The sequence below is a fragment of the Ipomoea triloba genome, chromosome 5 (assembly GCF_003576645.1).
Source record: "Ipomoea triloba cultivar NCNSP0323 chromosome 5, ASM357664v1".
Lineage (NCBI taxonomy): Eukaryota > Viridiplantae > Streptophyta > Magnoliopsida > Solanales > Convolvulaceae > Ipomoea > Ipomoea triloba.
The window spans coordinates 24,676,116-24,698,170 of record NC_044920.1 but is presented as its reverse complement, the minus strand read 5'-3'; the positions used below and the strand labels follow the sequence as shown (position 1 = coordinate 24,698,170).

The 22,055-nt window shown below is 35.2% G+C and overlaps 2 protein-coding genes and 1 pseudogene across 3 annotated transcripts; 2 read left to right on the top strand and 1 right to left on the bottom strand.

The window, feature by feature from the left end:
* Window positions 1-840: 840 nt before the first annotated feature.
* Window positions 841-4,413, top strand: LOC116020016 (BTB/POZ domain-containing protein At3g50780). 2 transcript variants are annotated; one of them, XM_031260451.1, is made up of 3 exons: window positions 841-1,358; window positions 1,585-2,492; window positions 3,096-4,413. In XM_031260451.1, the coding sequence occupies exons 2-3, from the start codon at window positions 1,854-1,856 to the stop codon at window positions 4,101-4,103; spliced, it is 1,647 nt and encodes a 548-aa protein (XP_031116311.1). In that variant the 5' UTR covers window positions 841-1,358; window positions 1,585-1,853; the 3' UTR covers window positions 4,104-4,413. The 2 variants fall into 2 exon arrangements, with proteins under 2 accessions (XP_031116311.1, XP_031116310.1); XM_031260450.1 differs by having other exon boundaries at window positions 841-2,492.
* Window positions 4,414-7,430: 3,017 nt separating this feature from the next.
* Window positions 7,431-7,573, top strand: LOC116021332 (annotated as a pseudogene).
* Window positions 7,574-11,260: 3,687 nt separating this feature from the next.
* LOC116019982 (BEL1-like homeodomain protein 2) lies at window positions 11,261-18,575 on the bottom strand. Its single transcript, XM_031260404.1, has 5 exons — window positions 18,186-18,575; window positions 16,884-18,018; window positions 15,597-15,979; window positions 14,699-14,759; window positions 11,261-12,040 (listed from the first exon to the last, which is right to left on the bottom strand). Exons 2-5 carry the CDS (start codon window positions 17,910-17,912, stop codon window positions 11,615-11,617), a joined length of 1,899 nt encoding a protein of 632 aa, XP_031116264.1. The 5' UTR covers window positions 17,913-18,018; window positions 18,186-18,575; the 3' UTR covers window positions 11,261-11,614.
* Window positions 18,576-22,055: the final 3,480 nt, after the last annotated feature.

Sequence of the window (22,055 nt, the reverse complement as noted above, 5' to 3'; positions counted from 1 at the left end):
TAATCAATAGATAAAAAAAAAAAAGAATGATTTAAGTATTTAATTATTGGAATTTTTATATGCAAAAATATTTTAAGGTGTTGATCACCACTGGATACAACCAACAGTGAATACAACAAATTTTGGGGGTTTATACCAACTACTATATCAAGTGCAATGGAGACATTGTAAATAGAAATCTCAAAAATTTTATGAGTTGTACTCAATGCAAGAGAGTTCTACGCTGATCAATGTTGTAGACTCTCAAATTGAAATAACTATGAATTTGTAGTGTTGATAAAAAATATATTTACCCTAGAACAATGCATTTTTTTTTTTGTTCGCAAAAATGACCTTATTAATGATTATCAAATAATAAGCTTAGTATTATCTTATCAATCCTTTTTTTTTTTTTTTTTTTTTAAAGCAAAGCTAAGTTATTAAGGTTGCATTTGAGAGATGGTGATATTAAACTCTAATCATTATGATTTTTCTGAATTTTTATCTCTCCATTAAAAATTACGAAGTATATATAATTTTTCCAATCTAACGCTTATTGCACAACTTATAAATTATATGATTAGAATGATAAACTACTTATATGGCTCTTTAAATAACATATTGAAGAGTGACTTAACCACAACCTAACTTAGTAGACAATCAATACTAATTACACATGTATAGAGCTTAATAATAATGGTTTTGTCCCTTGGTCAAAGTCAATTCCTCAATTGGATGTGAAGTAGGGAGACCTTAGGTTTGATAAGGACCGTCTCTTTTTATCCTAATAGATTCGATCTAGAACTGTACCCAGTCTTAAAAGGAGAAAAATAAAGAGAGAAAAATAAAGAGCAACAAAAGAATAAAAAAGCTATAAAAAAAAAAGTGGAACCAACAAAACCAAGATTGAAACTTGAAGGGCAACAACTCCCAGTGCATGCCTTGTCTCTTATAATCTTGAACATGTTTAGGTAGTTTGTTCTGTCTGTATATGAGATAGAGAGGTTTCAGGAGGAACACGGAAAGTCTCCTCAACAAAATCATAAGAATCTCACAAAAACATTATCAGAGGAGGAGGAGGAGGAGGGCACACACAGTGTAAAGTTGCAAGTACAGCCCATAAGCAATCACTCTCACTTTGGGTCATGTGTTTTCTTGATTTATAATATTCCCCCAGTTCCATTTTTTTTTTTTTAACCAAAAAAAATTCCCACAAGGTATAAGAAAAACCCCATCATTCCAGTCTGTTAAATCTCTCTTTTGTGGTTCCCTTGATGCTTGACATCAAAGCTCTCTTCAATCATTCTCAGAGGCTCATAAATTAATGAGCTTTGAAGGGTTTTCAGAGAATTATCAGAGATAGCCATAGTTGGTTGTTGGTGAGTGTGTGTTTGCTGCTAGTTTGCTGTTTCTGCACTTTCTGCAAATTCTTTTTCTTGGGTATTTAAAGTTTCCCCTTTTATGCATATTTAGGACCCCTCAGGGCTAGATTTGTTAGCCCTAACTGAAACAAGGTCTCTGCAGGTTCAAGAATTGAAGTTTGCCCTTTCTGCTTCTCTGTGCTTATTTGTGTATTTTTTTTTCTTTATTTTCGTTTGTTTGCAGAATACAGTGCAGAAATTAAGGTTTTGTTTTGAATTCTTGGAAGTTGGAATGTCTGTTCTCTCCTGAGGTACAATTAAGTCATATAATGTTTGCATAGGTTGATAAAGCTCCTGAATTCTAGGTTTTGTGTTCTTCATACTGAAAAAGATGAGACCTTTGTAGGTTGTGGATTTGAATGCTGTTAGCTTTTGGGTCCACTTCCTTGTTTCTACAGAAAATGCCATTTCTTGAATTAATTACCCTTTGAAGTTTTCTGTTGTGTGTTGAATATGGCTGAAATTAGACTTACCAAGGTAGAGCAGGGTCAAACCAAGGTTAAGAATGTTCCAATTGCTGTTACCCCAGAGGGGTTTTGGTGTTGTCCCTCCCCAGTAGTGTTTCAGAAGTCTGTTAAGTCACAGAATCCTCTAAACAAGCCCAAATCGTCGCCCCCGACCACCCAAACCTCGTCTCAGAAGAAACAAACATCTGTAGCTGAGAAAAGACCAGCTAGTAATGCTCCACCTAGGTCAAATGTTGTTGCCGATGAGCTAAAAGGTCTCACTTCCGAGGCTCCCAGTGTCAGTACCTCGGTGGCAACAGAGCGAGGGCCTCACCCGAAGATTGAGAATGTGGCTAGGAAGGTGTCTATTGAGTTTGGTGAACCGGGGACTAGTGATCTGAGAGTAATTTTGCTCGGGAAGCAGGGATTTGCGGTGAAGTTGAATGTCCACAGGGGTATTCTAGTAGAGAATAGCAGTTTCTTTGCCAACAAAATATCACAGCAGCAGCCCGTTTTCCCCTGTATCGAGGTCGATGATTGCGAGGATGTTGAGATATATGTCGAAACTGTTGGCCTGATGTACTGCAAAGATTTGAGGCAGCGATTGATCAAGCAAAGTGTTGCTCGTGTCCTACGGATTCTCAAGGTAATTTCTATACTCGTTTTCTCTTTACCTTGCAAACAAATGAATTCTGCAATTTGAATTTTGCACTAGCATTACTTTGGATGCAACATGTTCCTTCCCTTTTATTGATCATGAAACACCAGTCCCGACGAATATCTCATACTTGGAACCAGTTTTCATTGCGTTTCGAGAATACGATGTTCCCATATCTTTTAATGTTGTGTCTGCTGCTAAAAGCGATATTCTTAGGCTCTGAATGGTACGCTATAATGCTTCCAGCAGTGCAGCATTTCTCAAGAAATAAATCTTTCGCCTTGGTTTTCTATGTTGTATATATTTCCGGTTCGAGTGAACCATGGAAGGAAAATATTTATTGACTAAAAAAACATGCAATACAAAGAAACTTTGAACTATAGAGTAGAGTATAGTGGGAACCAAGCATTTTTCGGTCTTTGTAGGAATCAATTGCAGATTTCGAATAGGTAGGATAACGTGGTTAATTTGATGAAAGGGAAAGGATAACGGGTTGTCTAAAGTTGTTTGTTTCTTTGATTAAAATAATTTTGTTTGATCATATACATAATAGAAGTTTAGTATTGATCATAAACCATAATGTGTCTCTAGGTCGCAGAACATCTTGGCTTCAAACAATGCATGCAGTCATGCTTAGAATACTTAGAAGCAGTCCCTTGGGTGGGGGAAGAAGAAGAAGAAAAGGTAGTTTCTTCGATTTTACGTCTACAAGGTGAGGGAATTGGGGTGAACCCGGTGTTGAAACGAGTGTCCTCTGATATTTCGAGGCCTCCAAAAGACACTTTCTCGCAGATATTGGAATTGGTGCTCAAGAGTAACGAGGAAAGAGGTCGTCGGGAAATGAAATCCATAGTACTGAAGCTCCTTAGAGAAAACAACAGTCTTCCGAGCTCTGCAGGCTCGGTTGACATTTGTAACGAAATACTTTACACCTCGTGCAGAAGCTGCCTGGATTCGTTGTTGAATCTGTTCGAACGAGCTGCAGAACCCGAGCTTAGCAACAGCTCGGTTGGGTGCAGAGAGCCAGGGGCGAAGCAGATCGCCTTACAGGCGGATAACCTCACGTGGATGCTGGAAATGCTAAGCGACAGGCAAGCAGCAGACGGGTTCGCGACGTTGTGGGCTAGCCAGCAAGAGTTGGCCTCGCTGCACCCGAGGCTTCCCACTATCGCCCGCCACCACGTCAGCTGCATCACAGCGAGGCTGTTTGTTGGGATAGGCAGAGGCGAGATCCTTCCCTCGAAGGACACCCGCCATCTCCTGTTACAGACGTGGCTGCAGCCGTTGATAAACGACTACAGCTGGCTGCAACACAGCAGCAGATCGTTCGACAGGAAGGTCGTCGAGGAAGGCATCGGGAGGACTATCCTGACGCTCCCTCTCGAGGAGCAGCAGAGCATTCTGCTCTCTTGGCTCGACACCTTTCTCAAGGCGGGCGATAACTGCCCGAACCTCCAGAGAGCCTTCGAAGTGTGGTGGCGCCGCACTTTCATCAGACCCTACACCGAAGCAGAAAGCGTTGGCCAAACAGGCAACTCTGCAGCACCACAGGTGTTACACTCAGTATCTGAAAACCAAGAAACAAGTGAAGAATTGTAGATTCAAGGAATCATTTCTGACTGTCCGTATTTCATTCCCGACTACCAACTGAGCTATCTGTGCGGGTTTCATTACTTGACGACCAACGATGTTGTTGTATGATTGAGCTTTAATTGCTTATTGAATGTATGTATTTAGATGTATCTGAAAAGGGATGTAATACATGTCTCATTGGTGTGTTTTCTGTCATCCTAAGGTTGTTTAATGTAGTCTGAGTTTTGACTCTAACTTCTGTGGTTGTTTAATGTAGTATGAGTGCATACAATTTACCACATGAATGTACACAATCTATTCATAGTTCGCAAGTTCACACCTAAAGAATGGTTCTCATTTGAATACAAGCATATAACATCAGCTAAGTCCTCAACTCCTCATTAATCGAACCAGACAAACAAAATGGGACGGAGAGATAATACTTCTAATATAGTTTCAAATATTGGAGTATATGAATTTTATATACTAATAGCCTAATTCTAAACTTAATGTTATAAAAAATTAATTCAAAATAATATCAGTTAAGCCCTAGTTAACAAAATCAGACACATTAAATGGGGTTGAGAGAGTATATTTTTAAACCAGAGGTTCTCGGTTTTCATTTACACTATATATTGTTTCGAAGATTTGAACTTCAATTCAAACTTTCTAAATAAATCATGCACTAGATTTATGATTTTTGAATCTAAATTTTAGTGGGAAGTAGCCCATAAATACTGATGTCATGGTGAAATTTCACATTCACATTGAAACACAACTGCACATAGAGAGAAAAAGATCAGAGAATAAGAGGTGATAACTCATTCTTACATTTTTTATGTTTATGCAGTGATATATAGATAGCTTTTTATTTGATTTTCTCATTTGTTTTGTATAATCTGGAATGATAGACACTGAAAATTTCACACAGCTCTACCTATTCCGGTAAAGAAACAAAATACTGATGTCTAGATGAATGAAGAGAAAGCTAAGTTAGCGTTGCAAAGTTATCAGTCAACAGCCGCCCGGTCTCAGCCACCCCTTTTTTTTCTTTTCTCAGTCAACAGAAGTCCGCTGCAGAGACAGTCTCAAATCTCACCCCCGGTCTCCTCCACCGACCTCCGCCATCTCTGTTCGCCTCCGCCGTCGCTCTTCGCCATTGCCGTCGCCGTTCGCCTCCGCCTCCGCCCCCGCCCCTGCCGTCGCCGTTACGTTCCCCTCCACCTCTGCCTGTCCGCCATCGCCCTTCTCTGTTGGAGTGTTGGGAGATGACTTTTGGAAGTCAAAAAAAAAAACAAAAATGATAAGAGAGAGATGTGACCTGTCTTACTTCTTTGAGAAATGGTTTCACGTGACAGTCTTGGAAAATGAAGATAGCTTTTTTTTTTTTCTTCTTTTTTAAGAAAGAATGGAGTTAGCAGCAGAAACATGCACTTTTAATGTCTTCTATATAAGAACTAAGTGGGTATATTTTATATAAATGTCTTCTATATCTAAATAAATGGAATACAATGTTTTGATGATACAGTCTATTATAGCAGTGCACCATAAGTATGTGATGGTGAGGCTACCAATTTATAATGTATATTTGGAAAAAAAATTATCAAATTATGACCATCCCAATGAATTTTGCGCTGAAACAATAAAAATTGGGATGAATATTAAGCGGAAAAAAGCACAATACTAATTTAGTACACATTATTATCATAAAAAAGATTTATGAAAAAAGCTAAAATAATAATTTAGGCCTGAATATAACTAACATAATACATAAATAAAGAAAATGACATCACAGTACTTTATCATCATTTGCATACAAATTTAGATTATTAGCCTTTTATTATTAAAAAAAACACCCAAACAATCAATATGAACACTATATAATATTTGTGTGTTATATATTGGTCATTAATGTTTACAATATATATATATATATATATATATATATATATAATATTATATTGGTCATTAATTATTGGAGTAGGCTGCAAGTTACACTATACCCAATGTAGACAACAAATTTACTTTCCCCGTAGATCTAGGCATCTAGCATTGTTGCCATGCAATAATTATTGATAGTCAAAATTGCATATCTTTAGTGGCTGATATATAGAAGTCAGAATGAGAGTTGAGACTACGAGTATCTGAAGCTCAGAAAGTGAGATGACAGATGAGACTCACCGGNGTACTTAAAAAAATAACTTTTTTATATTGATGTTTAATTAGGTGTTTTGTTGAATACAATTTTTTATGACTAAATGATAGCACTCAATATCAACAATATGACCATGGAAATATAGTAGAGATCTTAACTTATGATTTTACAAAGAAATGTTGGTTGCAATAAAGAAATATGTATCGTTTTGAAAATTGAGGGGCGACATTTACACACCACTAATAATTCAGGGGTGACATTAATAATTGACATATTATTGAGGGGCATAAATTACAATTTTCCCTTAAAAAATTGTCTAAAGATTATTATTTTACGTCTCATTTAGATTTGTGAAAATAATTGTGTTGTAATAATGTGTGTTTATTTTAAATAATTTTTAAAAAGTATATTAAACAAATATTATACTGTGTTAGAGTCAATAGTACTCAAAAATTATTTTTTGAACAAATTTTAAAATTTTAAATTTTAAATTTATAATAGAATTTAATTCTTCGTATTATGTTAGAATATTTTGAATTTATTATTGATTTTTCGTATTAAAATTATGAAATTATCATAATATTACATGAATTTTATAATATGTTCTATTTGTGCATCACAAATTCACAATATATAAGTGTAATTATGTAGCTTTTTGTACATGTTTTATACTTAATTTATTATTTGTCAGAAAAAAAAAGAATTTACATGCAATCACATATTCATATCATTTAGTTAATATTGTATACTATCGCTTAATACTCGTGGAGTATTTTCTTATATAATTGATCGAATTAATATGTGTATCGCACGGGTGAAATTTTAAATACTTTACATTCAACTCTTTTAATATAGTTTATTATTTTAGTAATTAACCACCTTAAATATCAATTTATATTTTAATTACAAATATTTATGTTCATAATTTTATCATATCAAATCAACATAATTTTTAAATAATAAAACTTTATAAATGAGTAAACATCATATTTCCTTATTATATATGAAATTTAATAATATTAATAGTTTTTAATAACATAGAATTATTTTAATATTTCAAATATTTAGTCCGTGCATCGCACGGGTAGCATACTAGTTTATACTAAATGTTCACAATTTAAATTGTGAACTTTTAATACGTAAATTGTTTTTCAAAAAAAAAATATGTAAATTGTGAACCTTCAGTATGTAAATTGTGTATACTTACCTGGACGGGGTTATGGGTGATCAGCAAGGCCCATGGCTTAGGTTGATGACTTTCATTGCACTTTGGAAGGGTATTAACCTAAGGTCTACCTTATAGGTGGAGCCTACATCATAATTTGTGGTAGAAGGGGCCTGCGTTTCAAAAAAAAATTGTGTATTTTAGACTCATATTCACATTGCAAGGTGGACCGGAACCATAGAATAATTTGTCATCAACATAGGAGTGGTAAATTGGGCTTAAATAACAATAGCCCAAACAGAGCTATGGGTCATCGTTATTTTCTAATATTCATGCTAGAGGCCTAATTCAGATCTTAGACATATCCAAATCCTTCAAATGCTGATTTAGAAAATTCCAATCATTATAGTACGGTCCACATTACAATATTAACTACTAACATATTAGTTCATTTTAGTATGTTAGACTATCATTATTCATGCAATACTATTTCACTTTCAAAAGTATGTCCTACGTCCACATCGTTCAATTTATAATTTATTTATCCTTCAAACTACATTCCTGCAAATTCAATTAACTTTTAAAAGTGAACCCAATATCACATCAATTAAAAATATTAACTCAAAACTAAAATAAATAAATAAATAAAAGTACTATACGACAATCTTTGCTGACATTCTGCAGCAAAGGCTGCCATTAGCAAGTTTGCTAAATTACCAAACTTGTTATCCTATGTGGCAAATTAAACAATAAAAAAGTAATTTTTTTGGCCACTTCACATAGCAAGTGAACCACTTGTTGGGTTGAGGCCAACCTTATATGTTCATTTTTAATGTATTACATTATTAGATGCTTATTTTTAGCATACAATTTAAAAATAAACTTTCAGTACACTAAATAGACTTTGGCAAATTATTATGTGGACCAGGATCCACCTTGCAAGGTGCATTGATGTTCAAAATATACACTTTATATACTGAATGTTTATAATTTACCTATTGAATGTTCACAATTTAAATTGTGAACATTTAATATGTAAATCGTAATTTACATATTCAATTATTATCAATATTTTTTATTAAATTCATCGCAAATGATTGTGGATATTTCTCCTCCATAAAGGATTGCAATTTACAACTGGTTTTGTTTTTCTTGTTTTTTGGTTGGGCAGTGGCAGACAAGATTGGGAATGCAATTTGAATTTTGAATAGGAGTGAATAAGATAAGTAAATACTTGGAGATAAAAATAATAATAAAAGTTCTTTTTTTCTTTTTTAAAAGGACATGTACGTTCTGCACTATAATTTCTTTGTCGAATTAATGGGACCAGGCAAGACAAAAAAACCATTCTGAATATATGTACTGTGCAAACAATACATACACACATATATATATATATATGCCGATATAGTCATATAGATATAGAATAGGGGCAAAGGCTATGAGCCTATGAAACGAGGTTGCTGACTTGCTGTCCATGGCAGAGAGTGACTAACCACCGTAAAGTAACAACAATTTATTAATGTATTCTGTAGGAAAACAAAATGTGTTTTCTGTTAGAATCAAACTCAAAAATTTTAGATAGGAAAATCATATCATATTTATATCGATATGATTTCAGGACTAATTTGACTTGTATTCGTTATAAAATTAGTGAGTAAAGTTAATTCTAATAAAAATCTCTTGTCTTTGGTGGTAATTTTAAATTTAGTCTTAGATTATTATTTTTATCATTTAACACCCCAAGTTATCATATTTTGAACACGTTTAGTCCTTCTGGTGATATTATGGACAATTTTACATACGGTGTGTCATAACATCACGTGTTTTATAAAATTGTGTAGGCAAATAAATTGATTTTTCAATAAAAATAAAAAAAATAATGGGATTTATAATTTTAGAAAAGTAATCCCAAAGATGAAAGAATGAAATAGGAGTATGTTTTTTTCATACATACTCATAGGGGTATGTTTTTCTAGTAATAAAGATTTACATATTCATTACTGGACAAAATTTTTATTTTATTTTTTTTGTATAGTACTCCGTATTATATTTTGTAAGGCTAAGACAATAACAAAAACAACTAAAATTAAAAAAAAATGCATTTATTTTACTCATAGGAGTATGAATAAAATGTCATGAGTTTCTTAGTTAAAGATTTCGCATTCAAATCTTGAAAATGCAGTTATTTTAAAATACATGAAAGTGTTTTTGCATCAATCAATACTTAATATCAGTAGACTTATACCCGAGACCATGTATAGGCATGTATATTTATATAGTGTATAGTTTAGTAGTGTACTAATGTAGTGTAGTGTAGGGTGGGGGTTTAAGTAGTAAAGAAGGTAGTATTATTGTGATTGCATTGGTGGGTAGGCCACAGGGAACACATTGATTGCACAATCTTGCAGACTGACCTAACCTGCTCCAATTTACTCTCACATTAATGGGCCTTTCTTTTCCTCTTTTTCACAAAGTCTTGCACCTACCTTTTCTTACCTATATAGCTTTCATCCCTTCTTTCTTTAGTTTGACCACTCTCACCAAATTTACTATTCTTTGACCCACTTCCCTCTTCTCCATGCCTAACTTTGTTAACAAGACAAAATTGGAAAATAATAATACTCCGTAATAGTTATATTATTATAAATATGCTTCTTTTACTACTAATAACCAATCAACACGTTAAGTAGTATTAAATAGAAGAGAAATTTGTGTTATATATGATATATCAATCAACTCAAACTTTATTGTTATTGGTAGAGTCAGAAAACTACTACGTAGTACAAATTAATTATATGAAATATTTAAGTTATGAGGATTTATAAGATTTAGAGACTTTCCAGAGGTACAGTTACAATTGTTTTAGTCTTTTTGGTGCGATACTAAATTCAAAAAAATATTAGTTCCAATCCATACTAATTTTAATAAATGATTTAGTAGTGATTTACATATTGATATGGTTTCACAAGTCCTAATATAATATGTATCTAGAAGTAGCTGGCATCTCTTTGATAAGAGACTGTAGAAAGACTTCATGCTTAAGAGTTTATGACTTTAAAGAATATCTTAACCTCGTATCAACGGTTTCATCTTTAAGAGCTTATGACTTTAAAGAATATCTTAACCCCGTATTAAAGGTTTCATCATATCCTTAAGAGCTCATGACTTTATTATCATCAAAAGTATGTAAATTTCATCTCATCATATAAAAGCTTGTTGTGTTCCTCATCATCATAATGTGCGCACACACAATTAGGCGGGAACAATGATTCTGGTAAAAAGTGAAGATTGATGCAAGATATGTTAAAAGTGCACATACATCGTAAAACTACAATGTGCATTAAAGAATATACTAATTTCGTATAAAAAACTTCATGCTTAAGAGTAGTTTTATGATGACTTATTCTCATTTGAAAGTATCTAAATTTCACCCTATCTTATAAATGAATCAAATGATTGTTGTAATCCTCATCATAATACACACACACAAAAATTAGGTGAGAACAATGATTTAGGTTTTTTTTTTTTGTTGAGAAACAATGATTTAGGTTTTAAAAAATGAAAAAAAAAACAAAAAAGAAAAAAGAGTGAGGACTATTGCTAAAAGTGCATTCCACAAAATTGTAAAAACGTCTAAAAGTACAATTTTTACATATCACAAAATGTACTTTTAGAATTGAGTAAACTTTTTACACTTTCGCACTTTTATATCACCGTGATTTGCTATTCTACCCTTAGGGTTAATTATACTTTTGTGTGTGTATATATAGAGTTTATACACGATAGTTGTAAGGATAGTTGAATGATCAGTGCATTCAAACCACAAGAAGTATGTAAATAAGTAGACAAGAAATCAAGAAATTAAAATGATGTGAAAAATGTACTAATAAGGCTATACAGTTGCAGGGAGTCTCACATTTCATGCTAGCATAACGCTACCATTGGTGACATTTGACTATGTATATATTAATTAATTAATTGGATGTCTAGATGAAATAAAAAATTTAAACAAAAGACATAAACATGGAAACCATATGATTCTCCGAATACGTGTGTGCTTTTCGTGTGATAATAACAACATAGTAATAAACCATTTGACCCACTTAGTGTGCTGAACGTTGCGACGAAGGATTAATCTTTTGACTATCGGCTGTAGTGGTATCTTTAGGCAACAAAAAAACAACATAGTAATCTGCAACCCCCGGCATGGCATGCCTAACCAAAAAAATGATTCTGGTCGGGCAAATTTCCGGCGTGGCGCAGCCCCAGCGTGAGCGACACATTGCCGCCGCCGCCGGAATCCGCCGTCCCACGGCGGTGACACGTGTATTGGGTATTGATTGCGAGTTGTGAAGAGTCGCTTTCGTGGGCAGCGTTGATTTCGGATCTTTTGCCTGCTGCAGCTGCCACCACTGCATCGGCAGACGTGGCAGTCACTGACGGTGGCGGTGTGGTGGTGACGGTGGTGGTGGGCGAATTACAGACGGCGTTAGGCGTTGGTGTTTGTGCCACGGTGTCATCGTCTCCACTGTCCATAATGTTTTCACTGTCATCATCGCCTACTTTAACTTCTTGTTGGTACATCTCTTCCACCATGGGTTTCCACAGCCGGACCCTGGCATTAATGAACCAATTTGAAACCTGAAATAAAACACACACACAAAATATTTTAAATAATTACTTATTATATCCCAAGATGATAATAAGATGCAGTGCTGCATATAAGTCATCAGAGCTCAGAGACAAACTGAGTTAGGGGAATTTAATGATGTTACTGTCTTACTCATCAATGTATAGTATGACAAATGCACTATACACCTACCAACAAACAAATTAAATCAATTTATTGGTGTGCTACATTCCAAAAAGTGTTTGAAACAATCCACCAATTTACTTATTAGAATTTTAAATACTCCCTAGTAATTTAATAGTTTAATGTGAATGATAAATTTCATTATTATCGTCTTAACGATTTTAGTGTTTTCTAACCAGTTCAATTTCAATATTTTTTTAGATACCCCTTAATACGTTTGTTAGACCATAATTTTTTTGTATTTCAAGGTACAAACTTCACTTTAGGGTTAAACACTTTCAGTACTACTAGAATTTTAAATTAGAGAGGTGACCAGTAGATATCACCATCATCACTTTAACCAGTTCGATTTCATCAATACTTTCCTACACACATCCATGGCATGCCATACTACTCTAACTAGTTCAACTTCAATATTTTATACCTACATCCTTAATTTTTAGTACCATAATTAGTTTCCCCGAAAACTAAATACACATGAGGGTAAATTGTATTCTATCCATCGTCTCAACCACAAGAATTTTAAATTAGAGGGATAATTTAACTAATGATTAATCTCACCATCAATCACTTTAAATGTTTATCTTACTGTAATACATATATACTATTCTGACTAGTTCAAATTCATTACTTTCCTACACAGATAAACTGGTGAAAGGAACAGTGTATAGAGTAGCCAGCAGGAACATGCATGAAATCTACTGTGCATTTATATTCATAATAAGCATGCATCTTTTCATCAACAAATTGTGTAGCTTAAATTGATGTGGTCTTAAATTGTGTCCTTGTTCATGGGTTTAATTTCGATCGGACTAAGCTTTATGTTGGACGAGGTGGGGACAAGAGGATATATGAGTATTTAAGATTCAGAGCTGTACTGTGACGATGAGACATGCATGCATCTACCGCTACACAGTAGTTTTCCGGTTTAATTTCCTAGACAATGTATACAACATATACTGTTCCAGAATTTATGTCTCATACATGCAATATATATAATGCATGTTTCAGGACAAGAATCCAATGTCTGAGAGAAGAAGAAGAAGAAGAAATCCATTCCATTCAATTTTGCTGAGATGAGTATTCTGGCAGATCGTATCAAGGAAAGCTGCTCTACCCTAGCTTTTGTTTAATCTCTAGAGACCCAATACCTTACCCACAATCCCCACTACACCCTTGTTACTCAGTGGTCCATTAACTGATGTGATACTCACAAGAAGCCCACCACATTAGGTGTAACTCAATTCTGGGTCCTTGCCTAATCACAATCTACATATTATACCCAGAAATCAACTAAGTTATGCGTGCCAGCAGAAATCCATCCGCTGATCCACTACCTTGGTGAGGCTAGAAATAGTTTTCTGATCGACCATTATTTAGGGCATCTAAAGATCCACTACCTTAACTGATGTAGAAGACCAATGTCTGGTGTTCACTAAGAGCCCACCACAATTCTGTGTCCTTACCCAGCCACAATCTACATACTACCTAGAAATTAACTAAGCTATCTGTTTCCGCATAAATCCATCCACTACCTTGATGAGGCTAGAAATAATCTATCTGATCGACTATTTAGAGCATCTAAAGATCCACTACCTTAACCACATGTAAATTGCATGGGAAATCAAGAAAACTATTATACTAACACTAGTCGAAAATATTACCCTCCAGCCCTTAATTATCTCACCCATCGCCCAAAAAACATTGCTAATTAGTGTGCATACATTTATGGCTTAATGTACACAGTACACACATAACACGCAATTTATGTCACGTGTAGGCAAAGTACGATTGAGTCTATAAATAAAACCATTACAAACTCATTTCTTCTTTTAAAAAAGGTTGAATTTCTAACACCAATGGTCCTCCACGCCCTAATCCGACATAATATTTAAAAAGATGTAAATCATAATAACTCAGCTGAATACATATGCTAGAACTTTGCTTTTTACCTAACGTTTCGAGGTGGACCTGATCTCAACAAGATCATATGCATTTAGGGTGAATTAAAATCTAGTATTGCATGGGTTATTTGGTTGGATGTAGTTATTCATTTACAACATAATTCTTTGACATCCGAAACTACAGTGTTTTGTTGGAAAGAATTGTAATTCCACTGAATTGCAATTCCCTCATTTTATTGAATTGTAGTTCATGTATCCTATGAATTGCAATTCAATGGGTGTGGCAAATGAAAAAAAAAATGATGCAATGACATTACTACCCTTGGTTATTATTATTGTTATTATTATTACACAAGGACATTTTAGTCGTCTTTATATCACTTCTTTCCTTTCTATTCACAATAATTCTATTCTTTCCTATCAAATAATGTAATTTGAATTCATACTCTAATCCCACCGAATTGCAATTCTTTTACCTCCTAATTCCTTCATCCCACCCAAATACCCTCTAAATATGTATGAAAAGTGAAAACTAATAAAGATTCAAGAATAAATGGAAATGGTGAGGGAGAAATGAAAAACCTGGCTCCTGGAGAGACCAGTCTGTCGAGCCAGCATGTGCTTATCTGCATCGCTTGGATACCTGAGAGAATAAACCCAGAAAAATGGCATCATCAGACCAATATACATTTCAAGCACCGCACCTACCTATCTTTATACATCCCTACTGGGCATTGACATTTCCCTTTTTTGTTTTAGCTTTTCAGGTGCCGTCACAGTCCTATATACTCCATATATAAGACTAAAAGCTAAAGTTTTCGCCTAGTCAAGTTAGTTATTTAGTTAGTTTAGTAAACACAAAGCTTTAAGTCCAATTTTTTGTGAATAGATTAAACAATTTATTAGTTTTCTTAATCTGAGAAAGTCAGCTTTAGTAATCTAGATTCGTTTATTTCTTTGTGATAATTTTTGGATTACAGATAAAATTTATTAAGTACACACTTTTTAGTATGTAATGGCTACAGATTTTCCCAGTTGCCAAGCTAAAATCTTGAATTTGTTAAAGTATTGCGTACGTTAAACAATGTTGATTCCAATGTTCATTCCTTAATACTACATCCTTCCTATTTTGTTTGTCTGATTCGGTTAACGAGGCTTGACTGAAGTTATTTTTAATTCAAATTTTCATAATATTAAGTTTAGTATTAGTATATAAAATTTATATATTTAGAAACTACATTAAAAGTTCTATTAAACACAAAAAATCAATTTTAAAAATAATTACAAATTATTAAACAAAAATAAGCAACGAAGAAAGAGTTGCTTTGACCAATAAATAATAAACATGACAGGTAAAATGGGACAGAGAGTAATATATATATATGCTAGTAATGGGTGGTTGGTCGGTTGAATTAGCTTTTCTTGTTTATGATTAAAGGCGACCGGAAAATCAAGAAAGATAGATATGAGGGAAACGTACGGGTGGAGAAAATGCTCGAAAAGCCAAGCGCGCAAAGCGTTGACTGATCGTTCCGGCAAGCCTCGCTGCGGTCTCCAGGCCTCCGGCTCCATCATCCCCATTTGGTGGAACGCCCGCTGCTGTCTCAGGCTTTGTTCCAGCATCTTCAGCCGCGGCGTCTCCCCTTTCGTCAGCCCCGACGCGCCGCCGTCTTTCTCCCCCAGCATCTCGCAGCTGTGCTTCAGCTGCGCCGCCACCGCGTCCTTCAGGCACCGGAAGTGCCGCGACATCGCCTTCTGCGCCTGCACCGTGTACGGCGCCGCCGCCCCGAACCCCATCACCAGATCGAACGAATTCACCACCATCTGCATTTGCTCGCAGTATCGGTTGTATCTCCGGTCAACCTATATATATCATCATCAATATACCCAAATTCAATTGGATTAGTCTCCGTAATTACATTAAAACAACATTATGTTACCTAAATTATCAGAAAAAGATTAAAACTCCACTAAATTCGTCTCTCTAGTAACATCAGAACAACATTATATTACTTAAATTGTCAGAAAAATAAAAACTCTAACGAATTATTAAGAAATTGAAACTCCAGAAATTCTCTTTAGTAATAACATCATAACAATATTATATTGCCTAAATTATTAAGAAAATTGAAACTCGACTGAATTAATCGAGAATAATATTATATTACATAAATTGTTGGAAAAACTAGTCCTATGTAGTAGCTGATGATTTGAGGTTTCAACTGCCATAATATACTTGAATTATAAAAAAGTTTAAAAAGTGAAAAGAAAGACAGAAAAGATAAAGCCCAGAAATCTTTAATGATTCAATTATGAGTACTGACTTAGAAGACATTAAACTTAGCAGAAATCCAGAAAAATGTGACTTTTACTGTGTACGTACATCTAACATGGTTAATTAGTATATAATTAGGATTTAGGACTTACGACCACGTACTAGCTACTTCTTCCTAATCTGAAGAAAACAAGAACATCTTCTTCCCAAGTGGCAATTAATTAATTACTGTTTGATTAGTACCTTAATATAATCTAAGCGCTCCACCCAATAGTACATGCAAACATTAATTATTACTCCATATTTTTTAGACGACAAATAAAATCTGCAGTAAGTCATCAGCTTAGGTTGTTCAGAGTTAACTGCGGGTTGAGAGTTAAATTGTGGAATTTTATGATTATTAAGTAAACATTAATTATAAGTTAATGACGTGTGGGTTTTGGTGAGATTGACAAAAAATTGAAGAATTTAATAGGGGGAGAGGTTGCTTGCCTCATCAAGCATAGAGAGAAGTTTGACTTTCCTCCGCTGGTGTTCGATTCGGTCGGCGGTGGACAACGGCGGCGGGGTGGGTTTGGAGGAAGACGATGAGTTGTTGTTTGGGGCGTCGCCGCCGTCAACGGCGTCGCTGCTTGTAGGGTTGGAATTAGGGTTTAGGCCGGCGGGTTTGTTCTTGTTGAATTGATGGTGGCCAGTAACGACGACGCTGCAGAATTCATCCAATAATTCTTGCGCGGGTTTTGCGTATTTGGAATGGCGTAATCCGTTGATTACTCCGATGGAGGATCCGAACCCGATGTGATGGTGATCCATGGTTACTACTCCTCCGCCGGAGGCCGTTGCGGTTAAGTGCTGGTTGTTTTTGCATGGATATTCCGAGGGAGCGGAGGCCATTCCCTGGCTGAAAAATAGCATTCCGGCGGGGTCGCCGGAGATCCGGAACTCCTCGCCGGCCTTGGCGGCGTCTAGGCGTTGTAAGGATGACGACAGCGATAACGATAGGCCTTGCCCCTCACCGGCCACCGCATTAGGCGGTCCTCCGTTCCCCCACGCGAATTGACTAAAATGCCCCCCGGTTGGGGTGTGAAACCCTTGGAGAGTCGACGTGGGCGAGGGATTCGGAACCGACGACATGTGAAGCGTCGCGGCGGCGGCGGCCGGCGGAGACGGCGACGGCGACCGCGCCTGCGACGGATTCATGAGGAAAAGCTGCATGGCCGCCGCCATCTGCTGCTGCGATTGCTGCTGCCCATGATGATGATGAAACCCCTGCGAAATCTGACTCTCCAGCAACTCCCTCGCCGTTCCGTGCTGGAAATTAAACATCTCCGACAACATCCCCGACGTTTCATTACCTCCGGCGAGCTGCTCATCTTCTTCAATCTCCGGCGGCGGCGGCAACTTATCCCGCCGGATCTGCTGCACAACGTGATGATGTTGCTGCAGAGATTCCGCCGGAGATCTCTCGAAGCCGTTGGAGAAACTGAACAATCCAGGATGATGATGATAATCTTGGGACATAGATAGGTAGAAAGATATATACCTTAACCCAACAAATCCAAACAACCTAAGCCTTTCCTAGTAAGCAAGAGTTGTTGAACTCCACTGTACCACATCCATGGCTGCGCTGTAATTATCTCAAAAAACAACAATAAAATAATAATAATCAATATTTCCCCCCCGGCTAACATAGATACAAGAGAAAGCATCAAACAAAAGACTGTCAAATTCGGAAAAAAAGATTTCAGAATTTCTTTTTTCTTTTTTTCAATATAACACACCACACAATATTACCTCTTAATTGAGAGTTTCAGGCTGTAAAAGGGTCTCAGACATCGCTTTCTCCTCTCCTCAAGAATTTTTCTTTTTTTCTTTCTCTTTCTGAGCCTGTCCTCTCTCTGTCTGTCTCTCTCCTTTTCTCACTCTTTTGTTGGTATTTGCAGTGAGGTGCTAATAGCTTTCTCTGCAATCGCCTTCTGGGAAAGTGAAATTAAATCATCCAAACTAACAACAAAGGAGTGGGTATATGTATACGGAGTGTAACATCTCAAGTGTACAGGTGAAAATCTGTGAAGTTATTATAATCTTTCATCTCTCTTCAGTTCTTTGATGAGCAGCTAGAGAGAGAGAGAGAGAGGGAGTATGGGGATGACAGAGAGAGAGAGAGAAGAGGTCGCTATTGCTCTTGCGCACCTCCTTTCTTATTTTTATTTTAACCGGGATATTTCTATTTTAAAATAGAACCACAATCCCGATTGAGAGGTAGTTAAATGCTTTAATGAAGGAGGTAAATTACCATGTCTTTCGGTGGTAAATCACTTATAAGTCTTTAATTTGGAAGAGAGAAGATAAATTATGAGTTGTATCTAGATCATTTATAAGTACGTTCTTATTAATTTCATACTTTGTAGAAAAAGATTTGGTCAATAAACTATTTATATGTACTAGGTTATATGTATGTCTCCGGGAGAAAATTAAAGGAGGTAAATTACTAAGATATGTCTGATCTAGTCCATCTATAAGGTAAACCATTTATATGTACTAAGCTATATGTACGTCCTAAGAGGAGAGGAGGTAAATTATTGAGTTATGTCTAGCCCATCTATAAGTTCCGTACTAATTCCGATCCACACCTCCTCAATAGAGAATGAAATAAAGTAAATCAATCGTGGCTCATGAGATAAAGTGCAAGATACTGATTCTCGACCAATTTTATACATCCTCAATAGATGAGGCGATGAGGCAAATTGTCGAAACTCAACCATCTATAGATTTTAGGATATGTCTCAATTGTCTATAGGTCCCAAGCCAATCCCATGCATCCTTGATATATGAGGGAATGTGGTAAATTATTGAATGTGTCTCAATCGTCCAGTGGTTTATGGCCAATTCCATACCCTTCCCTTGCATTATGAATTGAATTCTACACCCAATGAAAAAACCCGACCTATTAACGTAGATTTGTCAAATCATTGAGTTATGTCCCGAGATAAAACATTTAATGATGTTAATTATTTGATATCATAATGTTAGGTTTGAGTATTTAATTGTGAATTTATAGATTAAATCTTGAGTGAGCAAGATTTTTCAAGAGTATCAAAGGTTGGGATATTCTCGATGGCCGGAAACTCCGGAAAGTACTAACGATCAGTTTTGTAGATCAAAAGTCTAATCTCCTTTTATCGTGGAGCAAGCTAAGCTAGTTTTTATACTTTGGGGAGGGAGCACACACATATGCCCGAATTCTAGCTAACAAGTGGTTTGTGTCACTCGCTAGTCAAGTCGATCGAACCACATGTTGGCACTAATATGAAATTAGATAGGTATGACGACTGAGTATACGTTTCACGAGCTAATTGTCTCTTCGAGTAGAATATAATCCACTCCCAACCTTCCAAATCGGTCGGCACAATACCAGTGTAGAATAAGGTCTGAAATTGGTATATACGCGCGTATATATACCCAAAAACATTAAATGAGAATTTTCATTCTTCTATTTTTTTATCCTATAAAATTATATGCTGGTTCTGATTTCTTCTCCCATATGACAAATTAAAGAAACTTCAATTCAATTCACACAGCAGAATTTTAGTCCAAAGGACGAAGATAACGTACCTGAATCATTCAATGATATTTCACAATAATGACGAAAATAACCCTCCCCACACCACATTCATCATTCATGAGTGATGACCATGCTTACCAAACATTTTGTCCCATCGATCATTTGTACCTTCGATAAACTGCCCCCGCTCTGTGTCGTGGTGATGATAGATCATGGTCCGCTCATAATTCATTAAACTTCACATTGTACATGTCGGAGTATTTATTTGTAAATCTAGTACCGTCCCATATAATCCCACTATTTTTCATATTCATTAGCAACTCATAAAAAAAATTATTAGATAATTAGTGTTAAATCGGAACACTACGACCCTAACATGTAATTGTAGCTTGAATTTGGATGAAATTATTGTGTATGTAAATGCAATACTTAGGGTGTGTTTGGTAACCCGTAAAATGGCTTCCGGAAAATGTTTTTCGAGTTTTCGGTGTTTGGTAACGTCCGGAAAATGTGGTCAACGAAAAATATTTTTCATTGACCAAGGAAAATCAATTCATTTTTTCCGGAAAATGACTTACGAAATTTTTTTCCGTAAGTCATTTTCTGGAATCGCCAAAATGGCCGTTTCGCATGTTCTCGGCCAAAACCAAGCCATATCACCCATGGTCGTGGACCAAGGAGGTGGAGAAAACGCCGGAAACCTGTACTGGTTCTACGTTTTATTTTTTAATTCTATTTTTTAATAAATAACATTATTTTAATATTATTATAATTTTTTATATTTTAAATAAAATAATTACAATGTTTAATTATACAATTCTATCCATTTTTCAGAAAATGAATCAAACATACATAAACAGTTTTCCATAATGCATCAAAACACTGGAAATGAAACTATTTTTCAGAAAATGACTCATTTTCCAGAAGTCATTTTCTTGCTTTCCAAACGGACCCTTAGTATTATTTGAGTATGGTTACGGTGTCTGTTGCACTGTGCCTCTTATACAAAATCGAAGTCAAAAAGTGTGAGAATAATGCTAACTTTGTATCTAATGCAACTTAGTTAAATTCTTCGTCATTCACTTTGGTGTGATACTGAATATGTATACGAGTCATGTATGCAATTGACACCTTAGAATTTTTCAGTATTATTTATATGTTACGGTTAATATAATACTGTATTGGTGTGAATGTATTATGATATAGAATATCTGTGTACAACATATGCCCTACATGTGTTTAAAGGTTTCTTGCAAGTGTTGCCATTCAATTCAAAATGCAAAAATATATTTTAAAAAATTATTTGCACCAAATTTGATATTAAACTAGTGATAGGTGTCGTTATCAATGTATCTCATATATACTTTTAAACTCTTCTTTTATAATTGACCAACATCTATTATATATCTACAAAAACATATTAATATAAGTACTCCGGTAACATTATAGGTACAGGAGATTCACATTTTAATTTTCGTTTTGTATAATATTTTGAAGAAGGATATAAACACATCTCTTCATATGTTTATTTAGATTACACTCATGCTTGGGAGACTGATCTGCATGATTGAAAAGATAAATTACGGGATGTGGTTAAACTGACCGACAGATTCCAAATGTTTGTACACTAATACCCACAACAAAGTTAAATTCATACCTTTATTCTTGATAGTTGATAAGAATGTAAGATTCAAACCTTGTACTGTGCAGCGGCTAATAAAACTAAGCTTATAAACTTATTTTTTTAATGTCAATTGAGGGAGATTATCCTAATCTTGAGGGAACTTTAATATATATTATGTATGAGGTGATTTATGTAATTTCAGTGTCTACAACTCTCCTAGGTGCTAGCTACTAGCAAGTAATAAGTTAGGTTTATTAAAATATTTGGTAAGAGATATCAACTTACATCATTTTATAAAGCGTCGATATATCCTTATCATACTTTATTAAGCCAACCAGTTTACAATAATAGTCTTTCCCAAATTAAAATACAATAATGATCCCCAGCAAATATAGGCATATAATGGTCAACTTGAGATTTTATTAAGAGATAAGAGTATATTTAAATCGCATTAGAAAAATCTTGTGCAAATAGC